Source organism: Staurois parvus, unplaced genomic scaffold (genome assembly GCF_062004578.1).
Source record: "Staurois parvus isolate SC_StPar_1 unplaced genomic scaffold, SC_StPar_1.0 ptg000354l, whole genome shotgun sequence".
Classification (NCBI taxonomy): Eukaryota; Metazoa; Chordata; class Amphibia; order Anura; family Ranidae; genus Staurois; species Staurois parvus.
The window spans coordinates 3,449,454-3,472,769 of record NW_028318150.1 but is presented as its reverse complement, the minus strand read 5'-3'; the positions used below and the strand labels follow the sequence as shown (position 1 = coordinate 3,472,769).

The following is a 23,316-nucleotide window of genomic DNA, read 5'->3' as shown; positions in this document are numbered from 1 at the left end:
ATACATATATGTTTATGTGAGTTACAATATTGAAAGGTGTTTACCTATTGTTTCTTTTCTTATCCTTAATTATTTTAATATTAAATTTATGGTTTGAACCCATTTTTATTGATTGCACACTTTTTACAGTGGTAGATATTGTGTATGTATCCTTTTTTGAGCAAGGTTCTGTTTGGTGTTTACTATTTCACATTTTTTTATTTTGCATTATCTTCCTTATGCACTAGAGTGCAAATGGGTGGGGTTATCTAGCACATTTTTTTTGTTTTGGAGACTTACTAATGTATAGCGCAGTTCTGTAGTCCTGCCACACAGAAAGATAAGACTTGTTCTAGTTTGTGTGACAAAAGCAAATGTCACAACTACATGACAGTTAAAGCTGAACTTCTGGGGCTGTCCCCGTACTTAAGAGGTAAATGCTTGTTAAAGTGGTTCTAAAGGCTAAAGGTTCTACCATTCTATGCATGAAAGTAAAAATTCTTCGGTGTGCATCCCCTTCCCCAGCCCCCCTAATACTTACCTGAGCCCGATGTGTACAAGAGCAGCAGCTCTCCTGGGTCTCTCTCCCCTCATTAGCTGAGATACAGCATTGGAAGCCATTGGCTCAATCACAGCCAGGGAGGAGGTGGGACTGAACCATGCTCCTAGTGTCCCATAGACACAGAGGCGGCATAGAAGCGAACACGCACGAGTGCCCCCAGAGCAAGCAGCTTGCTCTGGGAGCACTCGGCATGGGGGAGGGGCCAGAAGTGCTGCTGGGGAACACAAGAAGGGGAGGATTGGGGCTGCTTTGTGCAAAACTATTGTATCATTGCAGGTAAGTACAATTTATGTTAAAGTAAAAAAACAGCCTTTGGAACCACTTTAAGGTCTTGAGGGCTAAGGAGCATCAAGAGACAGTTTAACTTAACCAATCCTTGGCTCCTGTAGACTCTCTCCAGCCTGTAAGACTGGTCCCAGCAGCCCCTGGATTGGACATGAAGACACCAAGAGAAATTCCACTACTGAGACATAGGCAGTAGAAGAGAGTCCTGAAAGCTGGCAGGGGAGTGGAGGCAAGGGTAAGTAAAACTGCTATTTGGGGATCCCTAAACATACTGTAAAGCATTTACCACTTGCAGTGTGGCGGAAGCTCCACTCTAAGGAAGCATTTTTCTATTCTCTTGAGATGTTCCTTATTATAGTATTGTCAATGGGGTTTGTTACGGTGCTGAAATACACAGATACAAGATGAAATGTCTGATGTACATCACACAAATCCTTATCCAGTCTTAAATGAAATGACAGTTCATCACAAATGAGTTGTATTTAACATGTGAGCTACCACTCCAAGTACAGGGGTACAATTACAAAAAACTTCCATACTGTACATTCACAGAAACCTAAGCTGTTTTTTTGGTTTGCTACCCTGGTCCTGCCCATTACGTAATTCTATGACATTTACAACCATTCTTAGGCTTTTCTTAGATAAAACCAAGACACTTTTTTGGCTGGGTGTTTATTTTTAAATACTTTGGATTCTTAATACTGCAGGAATAAAATAAATTCAAAAAACATCCTTAAAAAATCCACTTTTACAGATAACGTTCCACTTGGTATACAAGAATCTACAGGCCAAAAGCCTGGAGCCACTAAACTCTAGAAGTAGTTGTAGTAGTAGTGTGACAAACAATTGTATATTTAAAGTTCAACTTCAAAGGCATAAAAACATCAGGTGATGGAAACAACTGACTTTCATATTCAAATGGATGCAGTGTTCAGACAATGGCATAGGAGCAGCATGTATGGTGATGTAGTCTATTGTAATATTGGCGGTGATGTGACACAAGCTTTGCTGAAATCTTCCTTTTAATACTTTCTCCACGAATAAATCCAACTTTCCAGTTTGAACTCCGATTTCCACACAATGATGAATACCAGCCTTGCTTGTATTTTTTCCCATTTACAAAGTCTGCCAACTTCCAGCTAAATGGCTTTGCTGTTTTATGGTCACTGTGGTTCAGTCTCTGGCAATGCCAAATAATTTAAAGTCTAAAATGTCCCATGTTGTCAGGGAAATAAAGTTCCTGAAGGCGTTTGATCCCCAGGGTGACATAAATAATGACCTTCACTAAATTCATCGGTGTTCAAGATTCTGACTTGAGGCGTAAGGACTGCACTGTTTTTACTGTCTTTACATTGTGTTTTCCGTCTCTGCTGTGAGGGGATGGAGGAGTATCAATCAGGCTGTCCTTGGATCCATTTCTTCTCTGAAAAAAAAGAGAGCAAGACTAAATGCAATATTTTACTTCACAACTAAACACAAAACATCTAAATCAAATTACTACCCGCATTTCATCCTCCAACTCCAATAAATAACAGGCAAATATATATAGTGCCATTTGTACAACGGCTTTGCTTTCCACTTTCAACCATAATGTATATTATTGCTATACAAGTTATTTTGTTATTTAACGTTAATTAAAAAAAAAGCCTTCCTATTTTTATGTGCAGCTGCTGTAATTTTTAAAAACTGTCAAAAAATTAAATAAGATTACATTTACAAATAATTAGGCTTCCTTTGCAATAGACGTTTCATTTTTGTGAGATTCTCATAGTTACATACATAGTCTGGCTGAAAAAAAAGTCCATCCAGTTTAACAATTAAAAAAAAAAAAGTTATAATCTTACACCCACAGTTGATTCAGCAGAAGGTTAAAAAACCGAGCAAAGCATGATCCAATTTTCTCATGCAGGGAAAAAAATTTCTTCCTGATCCCCCAAGAGGCAATCGGATATTCCCTGGATCAACTTTACCTATAAATGTTAGTATCCAGGTATATTCTGTGTATCTAAGAATCCAGGCTGGAGGCTTGTCCTCTTCTGAATCTTTCTTCATAAGAACTTGAATGAAAATTTTGGATTGCGCTCAGGCCCCTATGTCCAAATCTGGTAGGCACACACTATTGGTGCTGGCTCGGAGTAAGAGCTTGCCCTGGCTCTACACATACAAACTAGAAGAAGGACCTCCTGATTGCCACAGCCCAAAGAGTGAATGAGTGAAAGAAGCCTAGCTCCGTCCAGGTCACGCTATGACGTATTTTACCCCATTCCCATGCTTATCCATGACTAAGCCCTGGGGTTAGGAGAAATGTGTCAGAGATGACTTGGATGGAGCTAGGTTGAGCCTACTTTCACTCACATGACCGCTGGGTTGCTTTGGAGTGCAGCAATCGGGATTTCCTTCTTCTAGTCTTTCCATATAAGAACACTGAGATTTGCTTAGGTATGTAAATTGCAGCTGACACCATATAGCTAATATATCACTCTTGGCTATACCAATCCTTTCATTCTTGGATTAAAAGGCTATTATATGCAATTTACTGACCTGCTGAGAAGAGGGACCACTGGAACAATGTGTGTCTGAGGCTCGTGTCACAGTTAGTGGAGGCAGAAGATCATTTTTCACACTGAGAAAAGAAAGTAGATTGGATGATGCTGCATAAACGTGAACAGGTTTTCAATCAATGTAAATAGGGTAATGTAAAAAGAAAGAAAAACGATATGGCGGAGTAATCTTTTATAAGCAATCTTTCCCCATAGAAGGACATTGTAAAATTTAATTATCCAGATATTTCTGCCCACAAAACAGGCAAATATTTTGTCCTATGTGAGGAAACAGCTGAGATTCGCTTGTGCTCAGAACAACTGCTATTCACTCGTAAGGATATCACATTCCTCCACAAACCTTCCCAACAGCTTTGCAAAGCAATTTATAGGACTACAATTATTATTTTTAAGCACTCATTCACAAACTTTTTCACATTTTGCAGTGTTACAACCTAGACAATATATTTAACTGAGATTTTATGTTACTGGTCCACAAAAAGTCAATAATGGGGAAAAAATATTATTTTACAATGAAATAAAAACTCTTTGCTGTAAAACCTTTAATAGGCTTTCACTTCTCAAAATTCATATAATTAAAGCCCATGTGGTTGCAGTGTCACATGATTTCAGAATAAATGCACCTGTTGCTGGGAGGCTCCAATGTTTCTTAAAAAGCAAATAGAAACAGAAAACAATATGAAGGCCAATGAGCTATCAAAACAAGTCCAGGATAAAGTTCTAGAGGAGCACCACTCAGGCTTGACTTATAAATGAAATAAAATACCAAACTTTCAACATTTTACAAAGCACCCAAAAATCTATTATCAACAAATGAAAATAATACTACACAACCATAATCTGCCTAATGAAGCCTTCCACCAAAACTCTGTGACCTGGTAAGGGGGACATGAGTTTGAGAAGTAACAAAAAAATCCCTCTGAATGAGCTGTACAGATCCAGAGATGAGATAGGCAATACTGTCCATAGGGCAGTTACAACCAAGATGCTTGACAAATTTGGGCTTCATGGAAAAGTACCAAAAGTAAAACTATTACTGAACAAAAACCCATTTTAAATACTTTTGGGGTTTGCTTGAAACCATGTGGGAAACACAGCAAACATGAAGACATTCTCTAGGGTTTGGTGAGACCAAGATTGAACTTTATGGGCTTCACTCAAAACACTGCATGTAGTAGAAAGCCAACACGGCCCATCTCCCTGAAAACACCATTCACACCACGAAGAATGGTGGTCATAGCATCTAGCATGTGGATTAATTTCATCTGCAAAGACTGAAAAACTGGTCAGGATGAGGGCAACATGAATGGAGATAAAGTTCCTATACTTTACAATTAACCTAAGGCTGAGGGGAAAGTTCTCCTTCTAGCAGGTTAGTGGCCTGGACCTCTTTTCAACTGTAAATATTTGGCAACATTTAAAGTGAATCCTTACAGAGTTTCCAATGCTATCTTCAAGAAAACAGGCAAAGAAGAACACTTGCATATATCATTGCCTCTTTGTTTTGATAGTTTACCACATTCCCACTTCATATGTTCCTTCTGTGACTTTTCTATAATGATAAATAATATCATCAGTTGCTGGCTTCTTCCCAGTTCCCTGTGCCGACTCATTGATGTGAGTCACTAATCACTGATCACTAATCACTGATGCGATGTGCCAGACCTTGTCAATGTGCAGTATGAGATTTTGCATCTTTTGTTATGTAATGCTAAACGTCATCTAAGGAAAAAAATGCCTTTTCCAGGAGATTATGCGAGATCTCACAACGTGTACAGATTTATCTGGAAGGCACAGATGACGAAACGTTCTCAGGATGCAGCTGTGATATTCTGGCTATGTCACCAATGCCTCAGGGAAACCAGGAAGTACCATCTAATTACATGTAAGTGGACTAAGGAATATGTTTAATAAAGTGTGATCTGGCTTGTCTTTACAAATCAAATTGCAGCTCTTCACCACGTATACAATTCTCTGAGGAGAGCCTCTTTATTAACATTTATACTTCTCATCTCTGATTGAGAAGAGAAATGGAGTATGCGGTGAATGACCACAATGTGTAGAATAAGTTAGATTTTAAATACTCCTCAATGAAAATTAAAAACATAGAGGTGGGAAAATAAGAGGAATGAACATAAATTCCCATTGCAGAGAGACATTTCATGGATAATTGTATTTTTTTTTTTTTTATTATTATTATTATATAATTATATCAAGACATTCCTGTGACACTTGTATCTGAGTGTTTGTGGCTATATAAATACATTCTGGTACATAGTTACATAGTCTGGCTGAAAAAAGACAAAAGTCCATCCAGTTCAACCAAAAAAATAAAAAAAAAGTTATAATTCTACACCCATAGTTGATCCAGAGTTAGGCAAAAAACCCAGCATATTCCCTGGATCAACTTTACCTACAGTGGGGCAAAAAAGGATTTAGTCAGCCACCAATTGTGCAAGTTCTCCCACTTAAAAAGATGAGAGAGGCCTGTAATTGGCATCATAGGTAGACCTCAATTATGAGAGACAAAATGAGAAAAAAAATCCAGACAATCACATTGGCTGATTTGGAAAGAATTTATTTGCAAATTATAGTGGAAAATAAGTATTTGGTCAATATCAAAAGTTCATCTCAATACTTTGTTATATATCCTTTGTTGGCAATGACAGAGGTCAAACGTTTCCTGTAAGTCTTCACAAGGTTGGCACACACTGTTGCTGGTATGTTGGCCCATTCCTCCATGCAGATCTCCTCTAGAACAGTGATGTTTTGGGGCTGTCGCTGGGCAACACGGACTTTCAACTCCCTCCAAAGGTTTTCGATGGGGTTGAGATCTGGAGACTGGCTAGGCCACTCCAGGACCTTGAAATGCTTCTTACGAAGCCACTCCTTCATTGCCCTAGAGGTATCATTGTCATTTTGAAAGACCCAGCCACGTTTCATCTTCAATGCCCTTGCTGATGGAAGGAGGTTTGTACTCAAAATCTCACAATACATGGCCCCATTCATTCTGTCCTGTACATGGATCAGTCGTCCTGGTCCCTTTGTGGAGAAACAGCCCCAAAGCATGATGTTGCCACCCCCATGCTTCACAGTTGGTATGGTGTTCTTTGGATGCAACTCAGCATTCTCTCTCCTCCAAACACGATGAGTTGTGTTTCTACCAAACAGTTCTATTTTGGTTTCATCTGACATTCTCCCAATCCTCTTCTGGATCATCCAAATGCTCTCTAGCAAACTTCAGACGGGCCCGGACATGTACTGGCTTAAACAGGATGACACGTCTGGCACTGCAGGATCTGAGTCCCTGGCGGCGTAGTGTGTTACTGATTTGTAGCCTTTGTTACGTTGGTCCCAGCTCTCTGCAAGTCATTCACTAGGTCCCCCTGTGTGGTCCTGGGATTTTTGCTCACCGTTCTTGTGATCATTTTGACCCCACGGGGTGAGATCTTGCGTGGAGCCCCAGATCGAGGGAGATTATCAGTGGTCTTGTATGTCTTCCATTTTCTAATTATTGCTCCCACAGTTGATTTGTTCACACCAAGCTGCTTGCCTATTGCAGATTCAGTCTTTCCAGCCTGGTGCAGGTCTACAATTTTGTTTCTGGTGTCCTTTGACAGCTCTTTGGTCTTCACCATAGTGGAGTTTGGAGTGTGCCTGTTTGAGGTTGTGGACAGGTGTCTTTTATACTGATAACAAGTTCAAACAGGTGCCATTGATACAGGTAATGAGTGCAGGACAGAGGAGCCTCTTAAAGAAGATACAGGTCTGTGAGAGCCAGAAATCTTGCTTCTTTGTAGGTGACCAAATACTTATTTTCCACCATAATTTGCAAATAAATTCTTTCCAAATCAGCCAATGTGATTGTCTGGATTTTTTTTCTCATTTTGTCTCTCATAGTTGAGGTCTACCTATGATGCCAATTACAGGCCTCTCTCATCTTTTTAAGTGGGAGAACTTGCACAATTGGTGGCTGACTAAATACTTTTTTGCCCCACTGTATAAATGGTAGTAACCAGTTATATTATGTGTAGAAGAGCCACAGAAATGTTCTGATATGAATGAAAACACAATTATTTCTGAATGGTCCCTCTCCAATAGGAGCATAGCAATTTGTAGGATGGCGGTGTGTGTGTGCGTGCATGTGTGTGTACAGCACCACCCTCAGAAAGCACCATGTATATATATTTATACACACACAAATACTGTATATACATATATAACACATCCTACATTTTACAAGGGCTGCCAAGCTGTGACAGAGGACATAATTCCTCTATTTCCTCCCCACATCGTAGAGGTTTCCCTCTATTGCCACCTTTGAGGTAAAGAAGCAGAGAAGGCGATAATTTACACAAATGGCCAATCAGGCACTTACATCGCACCTTAAAGCGGAGTTCCACCTGGAAAAAAAATAAAAGTCAACAGATACAAAAACTGCAGCCACTTACCTGTTCCTCGGTCCAGCGGTGTCCTCACCACCACTGGTTTCACCAGCCGTCTCCTCTCCCTGGCGCCGCATCTTCAGTGTGGGCACCCGACTGTGACAGCTTGCGGCTCCACAGCCGGGTGCCCAATGCGCATGCGCGAGTAGTGCTGCGCTTTGTGAATGGCCCCGTAGTCCCACAAGACTACAGGGAGAGGGAGGACAACTTCTGCTTCCAATCGCCTTAGGTGATCGAAGTGGGAGCGGGTCAAATTCAGGTACCCGCTCCCCAAAGGTGCCAATCCTTATAGGGGAGCAGGGGACAAAGGCTCAAAGTGGAACTTCCCCTTTTGGATGGAGCTCCGCTTTAATAACTACATAAATCCGTGCACAAGGGTTGCGGTTTATCTCGCTTTCATAAAACAGACACCTAAGCTTTGGAGTTCGGGTAATTTGGAATCAGCATGCAAAGCTGCATGCTCTACTGATTTTTATTGCAGAGGAAAGGTCCACTTTATAAATTGCTGCTCATCAACACTCTATTCAGTCTGTGATATGAGGGAGAGATTAGGAAATGGTGTTGGATCCAAAATTTGAAGAGGCGTACCACAAAAGACACACAGCTGTAATTGCAATCAAAGGCAATAACAAACAAGTAATGGGTTGGAACTTGCTTTTATGTTTAACTTTTATGTCATTTTGCACCTTTTGGCTTCCAAGCTGCAACACTAGAAAATTCCAAGGCGGAGAATACTCATATAGCGCCAACAGTTTGCTCAGCGCTTTACAATATAACGGGAGGCAATACAGCAACAATACAGTTCAATACAAGAGGGATAGGAGGGCCCTGATCCTGGGAGCTTACAATCTAGGAGACATCTCTATTTTCAGCAATGATTCTGTAAGTTATTATATGTCTTTACTAAACAAAGTGTGGCAAAGGTTTACAATCCTACCATTTCTATGTAGAAAACAGTTTAACCACTTGCCTACCGGGCACTTATACCCCCTTCCTGCCCAGGCCAATTTCCAGCTTTCAGCGCTGTTGCACTTTGAATGACAATTGCGCGGTCATGCAACACTGTACCCATATGAAATTTTTGTCATTTTTTTGAGACAGATAGAGCTTTCTTTTGGTGGTATTTAATCACCTCTGAGATTTTTATTTTTTCTTAAACAAACCAAAAACCACTGAAAATTTTGAAAAAAAAAAGTTTTTTCTTAGTTTTTGTTATACAATTTTGTAAATAAGTGATTTTTCTCCTTCAATGATGTGCGCTAATGAGGCAGCACTGATGGGCATTGACAGGCATCACTGATGGGCACTGAAAGGCAGCATTGATACATGACAGGGATAGGCGGCACTGACTGGCACCGTTAGGCGGCACTGACTGGCGCTGATAGGTGGCACTGACTGGCACTGATAGGTGGTACTGATGCGCACTGATAGGCGACACTGATTGGCAGCACTGATTGGCATTGATAGGTGGCACTGACTGGCACTGATGGGTGACATTGCAAGGCAGCTCAGATGGGCACTGATATGTGGCATTGATGTGCACTGGTATGCACTGATATGTGGCACTGATGGGCACTGGAATGTGGCACTGATGAGCACTGACTGCTGGCACTGATGGACACTGACAGGTGGCACTTTTGGGGCCATACTGATCATCAGTGCACACTGATCATCATTGCCCTGCTGATCAGTGTACATGTCCCCTCCACAGAAAGCCGATTACCGGCTCTCCTCTTCTCTCGAGCTGTCAGCATGACAGCTCAAGAGGAGAGAAATGACGATAACCGGCATTTCCGTGTTTACATGTGATCAGCTGTGATTGGACACAGCTGATTACATGACCGAGCCGACAGCTTCGGCTTTTTCCGTGATCTGCTGTGTCTGAGGGACACAGCGTACCGGCAATCGCCTCGCTGCGCGCTCCCTGAGCTGCGCCATTCGCGGTGAGAATGAAACGGCGTCATATGACGTCCTATCAGAACGAGAGAACCACCTTGTGTCCGTCCTTGTACTATAGGGCGGGCGGAAGGTGGTTAAAGTATTACTAAACCCTTGTGTAAAAAAAAAAAAAAACCATGTGCCAGTTAAATATAACCAAGGAGGGGAGAATGTCACCAGCACGCCGAGGATCACCAATATGGGTCCAAAAGTGTTTTTGTTTTTTTTTATAATTAAAACTTTTATCAAATTTTTCATTACAACGGAAAAACATAGGAAAACTCGACAATATAGCATATTCATATAAGAAAAAAAAACCCACAAGTTTTAATAAACAATCACATACGTAGTTACAGCACGGCAATGTTTCGGAGTCACGCAGGACCCCTTCATCAGGCATGTGACAACGTGATCAGGGGTCCTGTGAGACACCAAAACGTTGCCTTGCTGTAACTATGTGATCGTTCATTAAAACTTTTGGACCCGTATTGGTGATCCTCGGTGTGCTGGTGACATTCTCCCTGGCTGATTCTGTTCGGTTCCAGTTGACAGTCGCTGCACTTATACACACAGCCATTTTTAACGCAGGAACCTGTGCGTTGGGATTCTACAGTTAAATATAACCAGTCGCAGACTATGGATGTGCTAGTCCAAAAAAATGCCATCATTGCAGGGGCGGACTGACAACTCATGGGCCCCCCGGGCAAAAGGGGATCATGGGGCCCCTGTGTCCTTGCCCAAACTCAAAAAAGCCTATGAAAAAGGTAAAAAGGTACCAGGGGCATCTCATGGGGCCCCCTACTGACCCCGGGTCCTCGGGCAGTGCCCGAGTCTCCAAATGGTCAGTCCGCCCCTGCATCATTGTACATAGAGCATGTGTAACATGTCCAGTCCTTCTGCCCTTCTGCCAGGACCTCCCCTGTCCCAGTACTCTACAATTCAGCTCTGATTTGATCTGCAGAAGAAGTCACCTGACAAGTAAAAAAGTTTTTTGTTTTTTTTTAAATGAAAAGTTCCTCTGTTGAACCTCTTATTAACCCTTAGTTTATGCTAATCAGCCCAGATTACCTCCTTATTCTCCTCCATTCAATTATCATTTTCCTGCTAATTTGTTTTTTATTTTCTATTTTATCAACAAATAATATTTAAACTTTTTTTGTTTTTCTTTGTTTTGTTCGTTAATATTTTTACTCCCTTAACATATATTTACAAATTTCACACTTAAAAAAGCGCAAAATTGATTATTTCATTTGTGAATAACTTTGCAATGCTTTGTACCAGAATCATAATTTTAGTGTCATTTTAAACAGGACAAATGACAGAATAAAATGATGGTCAGTAGGAAGAATGCTCCTTACACTTGTGGTCACTGGGAAGAATTACCCTCACAAACACCTAAAAAGACCTTTGGTGTCACTGGTTACTTATCTGAGAGGCAGGAATTACGGTTGTTCAAGGAACCTCTAGCAACCTCTGAAGGAACCCAAGGGTTCCATGGTATCTTGGTTGAGAAAGACTGGTATAGAGTGGGAGGGTGCCCACTTACAGAAGTTTTCAGAAGGCATCTGCCTAATGGTGGTTGGTGTCCCCCCTGTACAATGGGGATCAGTATGTCCTCTGTATGACAACAAAAAGCTAAAAAAAAATGCAGCACAACCCTACACTTCTATAAAATTGTACAAATGGACTTGTAAGTGCAAAAGTAAAACCTATTTATGACTGAATATCCAGTGCAAATCAACCAATGTATTGCAATATTGTAGTGATGGTGTCACCCTCTCTGAAAAAATATTTTGAGAAATTGCATAATTCACAATAAATGTAAAATTGAAAAACATTTTAAATATTTTACATTTATTATGATTATCTATATGTTTCATCACTATTTGCACATTTCAGCTCTGCAATATTTCTTACCTTTTGTCGAGAGGGTGACACCATCACTACTATGTTCTACTACACTGGTTGATTTGCATCTTTGCTATTATTATTGTACGGGGTGTTACCAGTGTTTTCACATTGCAGCTCTGCAATTAATCAAAATGTTTCAGCAAGGAGGGTGACACCATCACTGCTATATTGCAATACATTACTTGATTTGCACGGATATTCATATATAGGTTTTGCCATTGCACTTATATGCCCATTTGTACAGTTTTATAGAGGAAGTGTAGGGCTGCGCTGCATTTTTTGCTTTCTCATGATTCAGGTTGGATGGGAATGAACACATATCACAAATAGTATGATCACATATCAATGCAAGCAGCTAAGAAGATCCTGTCATTATTGCTTTTAGATTCTTTTGGTTGCCCAGTAGTTTTATTTGATTTGGTATGTCCTCTCTAAACTGGAGCTCTGCATATTGAGGGTCAGTGTGCCCCTGTATAATGGTAGTCAGTTGCTCCGTATACTGGTGGTCAGAGCTTTCTTCTCAAAGAATAGGTGCAGAATATGAAACCTGCTCCCACCACAATACAAATGACCCCCTCTCTATCCCCACAGAGGGGGAGAGCATTCCGCATCAAATGCTGGTTCTGGCTAAACTGTACTAAAAGTGTGAGGGTCTTAAAGGGACATGTTAAATACCAGGAGTGCAGTACAAACTGGGTGCAGAGTTCAGGAGTACACCATGCAGAGTGAAGGGTTCACAAGTGTGTAGTATGCTACTTACAGAGTGCAGGGTTGTGGAACATTCTACATGCACACTGTATGTTTTACTGCAAAAGTACTCTATATAAAGAGTGCAATGTTTAGAAGTGTGCTACATACAAAGTGCAGGCTACACACGCAATACAAGGTTCAAGAGTGCGCTACGCACGCAATGCAAGGTTCAAGAGTGCGCTACGCACGCAATGCAAGGTTCAAGAGTGCGCTACGCACGCAATGCAAGGTTCAAGAGTGCGCTACACACGCAATACAAGGTTCAAGAGTGCGCTACGCACGCAATGCAAGGTTCAAGAGTGCGCTACGCACGCAATGCAAGGTTCAAGAGTGCGCTACGCACGCAATGCAAGGTTCAAGAGTGCGCTACGCACGCAATGCAAGGTTCAAGAGTGCTCTACGCACGCAATGCAAGGTTCAAGAGCGTGCTACGCACGCAATGCAAGGTTCAGGAGTGCGCTACGCACGCAATGCAAGGTTCAAGTGTGCGCTACGCACGCAATGCAAGGTTCAGGAGTGCGCTACGCACGCAATGCAATGTCCAGGAGTGCGCTACGCACGCAATGCAAGGTTCAGGAGTGCCCTACGCACGCAATGCAAGGTTCAGGAGTGCGCTACGCACACAATGCAAGGTTCAGGAGTGCGCTGATCACACAATGCGGGGTTCAGGAGTGCACTTCGCACACAATGCAAGGTTCAGGAGTGCGCTGATCACACAATGCGGGGTTCAGGAGTGCACTACGCACACAATGCGGGGTTCAGGAGTGCACTACACACACAATGCAGGGTTTAGGAGTGCGCTGATCACACAATGCGGGGTTCAGGAGTGCACTAAACACACAATACGGGGTTCAGGAGTGCACTACACACACAATGCGGGGTTCAGGAGTGCACTTCGCACACAATGCAAGGTTCAGGAGTGCACTACGCACACAATGCGGGGTTCAGGAGTGCACTACACACACAATGCAGGGTTTAGGAGTGCGCTGATCACACAATGCGGGGTTCAGGAGTGCACTACGCACACAATGCAAGGTTCAGGAGTGCACTACACACACAATGTGGGGTTCAGGAGTGCACTACGCACACAATGCGGGGTTCAGGAGTGCACTACGCACACAATGCAAGGTTCAGGAGTGCACTACACACACAATGTGGGGTTCAGGAGTGCACTACACACACAATGCGGGGTTCAGGAGTGCACTACACACACAATGTGGGGTTCAGGAGTGCACTACACACACAATACGGGGTTCAGGAGTGCACTACACACACAATGCGGGGTTCAGGAGTGCACTACACACACAATGCGGGGTTCAGGAGTGCACTACACACACAATTCGGGGTTCAGGAGTGCACTACACACACAATGTGGGGTTCAGGAGTGCGCTGCTCACACAATGCGGGGTTCAGGAGTGCACTACACACACAATGCGGGGTTCAGGAGTGCACTACACACACAATGTGGGGTTCAGGAGTGCACTACACACACAATGCGGGGTTCAGGAGTGCACTACACACACAATGCGGGGTTCAGGAGTGCACTACACACACAATGCGGGGTTCAGGAGTGCGCTGCTCACAAAATGCGGGGTTCAGGAGTGCACTACACACACAATGCGGGGTTCAGGAGTGCACTACACACACAATGCGGGGTTCAGGAGTGCGCTGCTCACAAAATGCGGGGTTCAGGAGTGCACTACACACACAATGCGGGGTTCAGGAGTGTGCTACGCACACAATGCAGTGTTCAGGAGTGCGCTGTGCACACAATGCAGTGTTCAGGAGTGCGCTGTGCACACAATCCAGGGTTCAGGAGTGCGCTGTGCACACAATGCAGGGTTCAGGAGTGCGCTATGCACACAATGCAGGGTTCAGGAGTGCGCTGTGCACACAATGCAGGGTTCATTCGTGTACTACATACAAGTGTGGGAAGCAGAAGGTTGAAGAATGCCTGTCACGAGAGGACACAATCTTTTTTTTCCATCCATTCTTCTTGTATTGTGACACCAGAAATGTTTATGTTAAATATAAAGCAAGGATGAATGGATGGATGAACGGAACAAACAGACATCCTACATTCTTTTCTCTCTGTCAGAGTCAGAACCATGACTTGTGCTAACAGAAAGGAATGCAGGATGTGTGTGTTCTGTCTTTTCCACGGAGGATCTTTACCTCAAGCCTTGCCGGTGTCAGAATACAGCCTGGATGGATCGGATAAATGATCTTCTCTGGAGCTGCTCTGCTGTAGAACCCAGCCTGTTCTCTTCCTGCTGGCAGAAGCTGTTTGTTTCTCTTTAGACCAAGTGTAGGCAACCATAACTCACTGTATGTCCCAGCAGGGACTGAAGAATCTGTCTGCCTCTTCTATCTGCCCCTCATAGCAGGCAGTGCTGTCAGTGTCTCCTCCTCCCATCCAGCTGGAGGTAGGTGGGGGAAGAGGGCAGGTACAGTGCTTTCCTATTGGCTGAGAAGGCAGTAGGGGCTGTGTATCAATCCGCTTCTGAAACCAGCCTGCCAGGACTCAATAAATGTCATTGGCTTTTGCAGACAGAACTGCTGTATCCCTCTGCAGGAATAAAAGAGTCCCCAGCTTTCTACCAGCAACAGAGGTAGTGCAGGCAATGATTTATTAAAATAAAACCCACTGTAACACATACAAGTAATGGCATGTACATTTTGAGGGTACTATGGAGGTGCCTAAAGAATTATCTGACCCTATTCTACATGTCAAGTTTATTTGCATCTGCTTCCAGCAATGTGCACGCCTGCCCCTCAATTCTGCAGAAATTAGCCTGCTTATTAGAAGGAGGCGACTGCACTGCGCCAGTTGCTTCAACATGTAGTACCTTAGCCTGTAATGGGAATATGTCATAGAAGGGTGGCTACATTTGACCTATAGTTATCCTATATACACTATATAGCCAAAAGTATTAGGACACCCCTCCAGACCATTAAATTCAGGTATTTCAATCCCCTCCATGGTCACAGGTGTATAAAATCAAGCACCTAGGCATGCAGACTGCTTCTACAAACATTTGTGAAAGAATGGGTCCCTCTCAGGAGCTCAGTGAATTCAAGCGTGGTATCGTGATAGGTTGCCACCTGTGCAATAAGTCCATCCATGAAATCTCCTTGCTGCTAAATATTCCACGGTCAACTGTTAGTGGTATTATAACAAAGCAGAAGCAACTGGGAACAACAGCAACTCAGCCACGAAGTGGTAGGCCACATAAAATGACAGAGAGGGGTCAGCGCATGTTGAAGCACACAGTGCACAGAAGTCACCAACTGTCTGCAGAGTCAGTATAGCTAAAGACCTACAAACTTCAAGTGGCCTTCAGATTAGCACAACAACAGTGCATAGAGAGCTTCATGGAAGAGGTTTCCATGGCCGAGCAGCTGCATCCAAGCCTTAAATCAACGAGTGCAATGCAAAGCGTCGAATGCATTGGTGTAAAGCATGAAACCACTGGACTCTAGAGCAGTGGAGACGTGTTCTCTGGAGTGATGAATCACGCTTCTCTGTCTGGCAATGTGATGGATGTGTCTGGGTTTGGTTGCCAGGAGTACGGTACTTGCCTGACTGCATTATGCCAAGTGTAAAGTTTGGTGGAGGGAAGATTATGGTGCGGGGTTGTTTTTCAGGGGTTGGTCTTGGCCCCTTAGTTCCAGTGAAGGGAACTCTTAAGGTGTCAGCATACCAAGATATTTTAGACAATTTCATTCTCTCAACTTTGTAGGAAGAGTTTGGGGATGGCCCCTTCCTGTTCCAACATGACTGCGCACCAGTGCACAAAGCAAGGTCCATAAAGACATGGATGAGCGAGTTTGGGGTAGAGAAACTTGACTGGCCTGCACAGAGTCCTGACCTCAACCCAACAGAACACCTTTGGGATGAATTAGAATGGAGACTGCAAGCCAGGCCTCCTTGTCCGACATCAGTGCCTGACCTCACAAATACGCTTCTGGAAGAATGGTCAAGCATTCCTATAGAACCACTCGAAAACCTTGTAGACAGCCTTCCCAGAAGAGTTGAAGCTGTTATAGCTGCAAAGGGTGGGCCAACTCAATACTGAACCCTACGAACTAAGAGTGGGATGCCATTAAAGTCTGTGTGCATGTAAAGGCAGGCGTCCCAATACTTTTGGCAATATAGTGTATATGTAGCCACTCTCAAAAAGGAAGTGTATGGGGCAGTTATTTTCAATAAATATTAAGACACACAGGAGCAACCATGGCTAACTAAACATATGGCACTCTACATTTTTTCTATTGGGTTAAGGAACACTTTAGGTGTCCTTCATGTAGGTGATGTTGGTGCATGATGATTTCTTTGGCTGATCCTTCACATCTCCTTTATATGTTCATTGTTCTCGAAAACTGAATTTTAATCATTCACTGCCCACACTAAAATATGTTATATGCATATAAATACAGCTCCAGGTGGGATCACACTCTGGACTCCATATCTACTGTCGGAGTGCTAGATGCTGGCTCATTTTAATATAGCTGTTCACAACTGCATCTCAAGGGCATAGCCACACACAAGGATGCAACAACCTTGTTTTCTTTAATAAATAACCATCAGGAACACACTCACGTGTTTCACGCAAGGACTTAACGCTTAATCTTACTGGAATGATACACTACTACTTCATAAGTGACTTTCACCTGTCACCCTGGTATTATGGATTCTCTGTGAGCTTTACCTTACTGGAACAGAACAACAGTGGTACTACACCATACTGAGTGGCTTTTTCCCATCATCACATTAAGTAGTATAGATTTCCCCAATCGTACTGAAATATTAAGTACTACTACCCCAAGAAACTTACTTGACTTCTGACAAGACAGATCTTTCACCATCTGAGCACTGGGACCTCCTGTATTGGCGAAAGCTGCGGGGGGAATGGGAGTGTCTGATGCGTATGGGGTCACCTTGAGTCCTAAAGATGATGGAAGCAAAATTCCACACACATTGTTAAATGAAAATAGCCGTGCTTTAAAGTGATCACTAAGCATGTTACTTTTAAGTGAACAATAAAATTATTATTATTACCATCATTTTCTACTTGAAGACACCAACACATTACACAACTCTGTACAAAAAGTGAACACAATGAAAAATATACAGTATATACATATATATTCAAATGCTTAAATACTTTTTGACTCTCACACATCTGCATATTTACATATACAACATAACATGATTTTGTTTGGAATTCAATTTTTCAGTTCACTGTAAAACAATCTATATAAATCCATTCTGGTGCATATAAGGTGAACTGGCTTACTCTATTTTCATGTATGGTATTTCCTTTAATTGTTCTTCAGATAAGCCTGAGGGATCAACAAGTTCCTTCCTGTAAAATGAACAATTTGCACAAATCAACATTAACGGCTCTCTCCATGTCAACATTCCAAATGAGCTCTTAACTGAAAATGGAATAAAATAACTATAAATAGAATATAATTGGGTGTAATTGTGCAGTGTTATTAAAGAAGAACTGTGTCCGCTCATAAAAAATAAAATATGTGCTAAAGCACCTATTTGTAAGTACATCTGCTCTTACAGTTCTCTTAGTCCTCTTGCAAAATCACACAAATACGTATTCAGCCTGTTAGTTAAATCCTCCTAGTACAGCTTCCACTGATGGTGTGGGAATGATGCTGCACTGCTCCTGAATTCAGAGCACAGTTGCCACTCTCATGTAGACTGTGCTTGTTAGCACTACCTTTTCTGTTTGAAAAGCCTGTAGGTTGTCAATCAGCACCTGACCTAGTCCTGACAATACTTTCTGGATTGGAAGCACTGCCTCTGTACAGGAAACCTTCCCACTGTGATTTGCAGTGTCTGGGAGAAGCATGTGAGACACAAATGAAAGTGTGAACTCTCCTACATGTTTATTGGGTGCATTTAGTACAGCCCTATGCAGACCTCCTATGCTGGTATGTAAACCCTAAGGGTCGGTTCACACCATGGCCGCACATGAATCGCACAGTAACGTGCTGTGCATTTCTGTGCAAATCACACTGCATGCAAAACTCACTCCATTTGCGATCTGCAGCAGATGTCAATACAAAGTTAACAACACCCCAAAGCAGTGCGTTTGCCCGCACCTGCCCACACCGGATTGCATTGTACTTTTGTAATATGCAATCTGGTTGCTGTGAGTTTTAAAAAGCAGTGCATTAACTACTTTTGCTGCAGTGTGGTGCGATTTTAGCCCATTCAAAGCAGTTTCTTTGCCCGCACCTGCCCACACCGGATTGCATTGTACTTTTGTACTATGCAATCTGGTTGCTGTGCATTTTAAAAAGCAGTGCAATAACTATTTTTGGTGCAGTGCGGTGCAATTTTCACCTATTCAAAATGAATGGGCTGAAATTGTACCTCACAGAACAGCATGTGAATCGCAAACAAACACAGTGCGTTCCTGTGCGATTCATGTGCAAGCATGGTATGAACTGGCCCGACACAGACACCAGACTATTTATTTCAACAACAATCTTCCCATAGAATTTTATGTGTATTTAACATATTTTAGGCATGTTATTTCCCGTAAAAGCATCCATTATTTAGACATTCTAAAGTCCCAAGACTGCTGTGGGGTGTGGCCTGGGAGGAATTATAACTGCAGTTCAAAAAACATCCCAAAATTATCTCAAAGAAACTTATAGTCAGGAGTTTGCATCTGTTTTACTAAAAAAATATAATATAATAGAACTTTTCTTTGGCATTCACACAGATGATAACTGAATGGCATTTAGTTTGGTAAATCACTGTTTATCATACAAAAATAGCTGTTTAAAGTGGAACCCCACCTAAAAGGGGAAGTTCTGCTTGTTGGCATCCTCCCTCCATTTCCACATTTGGCACTTTTTGGGGAGGAGGGGGAGTGGGTACCTGGTTTTGACAGGTACCCGCTCACACTTCCGGCTCAGCGATGTCCGGTCCCTCCTCCTTACCCCATCACAGGTCCCAGAAGACTGCGGGACCAATCATAATGTGCAGCACTGCTTGCACATGCACAGTGGGAAAGTTGGAAGCTTTCACTGCCAGTTCCCTTAGTTAAGATGCCAGCACCAGCACCCGAAGCCAATTAAGGAAAGCGGCTCAGGTTCGGACATCACCGGACACCTGGACCTGTAAGTGTCCTTATATTAAAAGTCAGCAGCTACAGTATTTGTAGCTGCTGACTTTTAGTTATTTTTTGAGACTGGAATTCTGCTTGAATTACTTTTCTACTTAATCTTTTTTCAGCCTTTGCTGCATCTCAGTGCTGCTGATTTCTTGCAGCCTATCTGCAACCACTGTTTACATGCTGTCCAGTAATGGCTGCATGCCATGGCTCAGGCAACTTTTTCTAATAATGACAACAGTGTGTCATCGCTGTGTAAAATGTGTTCAAACAGCCACCTGAGGTCTCAGTCAGAAGTGTACGCTACAGGGCGACAACACAGGAGCCTAAATGGAAGTCAGGGATAGAGTGCTGGCACCCTATAACAGGAAGTGCCTGAACAAGGACCTTCATTACAAGAATTCATCAACTGGTTTTACCAGGACAAGAAACCGCAATTACAAATTTTGCTTGTGCTGTCCCTTGAAATTTGATTTGAATGTGAACCATCTATCAATTTATGATGGCCTTCTATTAATGTGATTATTCATGGGTGGATGGATTTCAGTCTTCCTGTTATTATACACAAAATCATAATAAGATACCGTGTGAGGCTGAACCTTTCCATGTTTGAGATAGAAAGAAAACACTCATGGTTGTCCAGAAGACTTATATCTAACTAATAAATACTTACTGAATATGTTTCCATAATTCTTCCTTGGCCTGAACATCTGGGCTCCGCCTGATTTATAATAAAATAAATAAATACATAAATAAATCATACATGGTATATGGTTATATACTGTATATAGGCATAATTTACATGTATGTTCTTGCTTGTTAACATTTTCTTTTTCAATTTTTTAGGTGTGGTCATGTGATCTCTAAGCTTCGCCTTCCCTATGTCAGTAGCCGCTGCAGCTGATGGGTGGGAGCTCTGGGTTATGGCAATGAAAGCCAATAAGGTGACCTCATGGCTCTGGGAATTCAGTTCTGTTGTCAAGCTGCTCAATGACACAGCAGAGCCATAGCTTACTTATTTTAGCCTTTAATTGGACAGGCTGTGAAATGTATTTGGAAAATGGACAATGATGGCAGCCATTAAACCGATGGGATCCAGTCCAGTAAAGCACACTTATCTGTATAAATTACCCTTTGATGTTGATGCCAAGTAGAAGTTAATGCTTGTATATGGTGGATAATGTAAAGACAGTAAAAAAAATACTAACTAAAGAAACATCAAAGTTTTGCCTAAAATGTGTATATGAACTATTGAAAAGAAATAATATGCTATATCCTTTACCACAGTAGCTAGAATTGCAAGAAAAATCCAGCTAGGTGTAACACAGGTCAACGTGACAAAACTAAATAACCTAATTAGAAGCCAACGAACAGGACAACCCAACCACTGGGCCAGGATGACCAGAGTAAAATGAGCAAACAAAATAACCACTCTCTGGATAGTAGCTGCTATTCTCTGCTTGAGTGAATCACAGTTTTAAAGAATCAGTTATCAAAATATAGGTGTATACCTATATTTTATTAAAAAAAATTAAAAAACAAAGCCGTAACTTCATGCAAACAGCTAAATACAGTTTAAAAATGTACTTGTGACCTGTTGCTTAGCAGGATTTGTAAGTTTAGTTCTCACAGGGGTGATTGAAGAGAACTACAAATGTTTAACAGGTAAAAATGTACATGTGTTATTCAACTGTGGACTTAGCCATTAACCTGGAGTTATACTTTAAATGAACACGAGGATTGGTAGAGCATGTTCACTTTTTAAATTGTATGTTCACTTGCAACGTGAATGTTCAGTAAGTTTAATGAATGTGAAGATGTGCTCACTTCAATCATTCAATTGTGCAAGCAAAAATCCAATTCTTTTTTTTCCCTTTGCTCATGATTTAGTATGCAATGGGGTTGATTTACTAAAACCAAGTAGGCTATTCACTTTGCAGCAAATTTTCCCCAGAGCTTAGTGAATGAGATAAATCCTGCTTCCATCATCTAATTACGTGCGAGCAAAAATGCTGTTTTTTTATTTTCCTTGTATAAGACTGGGGATTTCCTTGCAAAGTGAAACTTCACCAAATTCACTTGAAAATTGCAACGTCCCTTAAAAAGTGAACAGCCTATTTGTCTTTAGTAAATCAGTCTGGTAGATCAACCTTTCGTAAACCAGCCTATTTTCTTTTAGTAAATTTACCATACCATAACATACAGTGTTTCTTCTGCAGACACGCTTGTGACATAGAGGCCCAGTGTTAAAAGGTAGAAAACACGGAGGTAGTACACAAAAATCAAATACATCTGGAAGTGTCAGATGCTAAAGACTCTACCTCTACATTTGCTCTTCAAGAGAGGCTGTATAGGTAAGTTATGCAATATATGCTTTCATTGCTTACATTTTTTTTACTATTAGAATTGCCTTTCTAAGCCTGTACTAATTATCTACCTAGGAATGCAAAGAGGTTTTGCAGAAGGCACTCTAAGCTGCATGCGTATTCCTGCTCAGTGCTGCTGGCATTGACAGTCTGCCACTACTAAAAAACAAATGTGCAGGTAAAGGGCACTTCTGCAAATGCCCTACTAACCAAAATGCAGTACTTGATGATCGATAAACCTTGTACTGGTATATGCAGAGAGAGACTAGCCCTGTACAAATACAGATGTTCAAGGATTGTAAATGACATAGTATTTTCAAGAGAACTGGAACAGTGGACTGGGCAAGCCAAAAGTGCTGAGCTGGTAGGAGTGGCGCCTTGAAGGGCATCTATTCTAAAAAAATGTTCATCATTTCAAATTCACAAGCATATGAATGTAATACATTATAACGTCTAATATATCAGAGGAGGAGTACATCATGAAGTCTAATAATTCTGGCTATGAAAAAATGGTTCCTTTTTAATAAAGCTTATTGTAAATTAAATCCAACTGCTCCCTTGCGTATGCAGGGTCACCTGTCAATAAAAAATTACAGATCTGTAATCAGTTGTTGACAGGGGAGAACTATTTTGTATATCAAAGCAGATAAAGTAAAACATTCTATGTCTATACAGGTTTAAAAATGGAGGACACATGCCCCTGCCAATATCAACACAGAAGAAGGAAGTAATGTCAATTACATTTTTGCATGCATTGTCTAGTACATGTATTAACACGCCTTATGAATATACTAGCAGTTACATAAATGTGTCAAAGAAAGTGCAAGCATATTATCCGATTGTGCTAAAGACCGGGAAATGTACAACTCCCATCATTGGGGGTCATGTATCTATCAGAAGCAAGCACAATAATTTGTTTAGTGAATTAAAGCTTAGTTTAAATTCAATAATTTCTGATGATCAGGTTTAGCACCCTCCTAGATAGGTGCTAGGTTAGTTAGATAGAATTAGTTATGTATTTGGTAGGTAAATTTATTTGTAACTTGTAGTCAAAGTGGCTGTAAATATTTGCTCGGAAAAAGCGTAGTTAGCACACTGTACTTGGTGAGCTGTGATCATTTAGTTAGGTCTGCTCTTTGTGCTCACCTGCTCTTAGTCTACCTAGCTTCCTCTATACCCAGGTTTCTGGATGATAAAGGTTTCTGGATGATAGGTGTGGCGTTATACAGATGGCAGCATGAATACTGACACAGCCTCAGCCTATCCAGAGAGAGGGGCTCTAAGGCATGCTGTGAAACTGTATTTATTCAGTGAGCACATAGAGTTCTGGGTCTTTGCTGGATTGGATGGCCCAAGTTTGGGACAAGGCAC

General features: G+C 41.8%; 1 protein-coding gene across 2 annotated transcripts in view; it reads right to left on the bottom strand.

The window, feature by feature from the left end:
- Nucleotides 1–1,287: 1,287 nt before the first annotated feature.
- EPB41L4A (erythrocyte membrane protein band 4.1 like 4A) overlaps nt 1,288–23,316 on the bottom strand; it is a 350,398-nt gene continuing 328,369 nt past the window's right edge. For both annotated transcript variants that reach the window (XM_089684738.1, XM_089684739.1), the window contains 5 exons: nt 20,253–20,300; nt 17,732–17,800; nt 17,270–17,380; nt 3,368–3,449; nt 1,288–2,249 (listed from right to left, as the gene is read on the bottom strand). In XM_089684738.1, the coding sequence (XP_089540864.1) occupies nt 2,127–2,249; nt 3,368–3,449; nt 17,270–17,380; nt 17,732–17,800; nt 20,253–20,300 (433 nt within the window). In that variant the 3' untranslated portion in view covers nt 1,288–2,126. The remainder of the gene's footprint in view (nt 2,250–3,367; nt 3,450–17,269; nt 17,381–17,731; nt 17,801–20,252; nt 20,301–23,316) is intronic.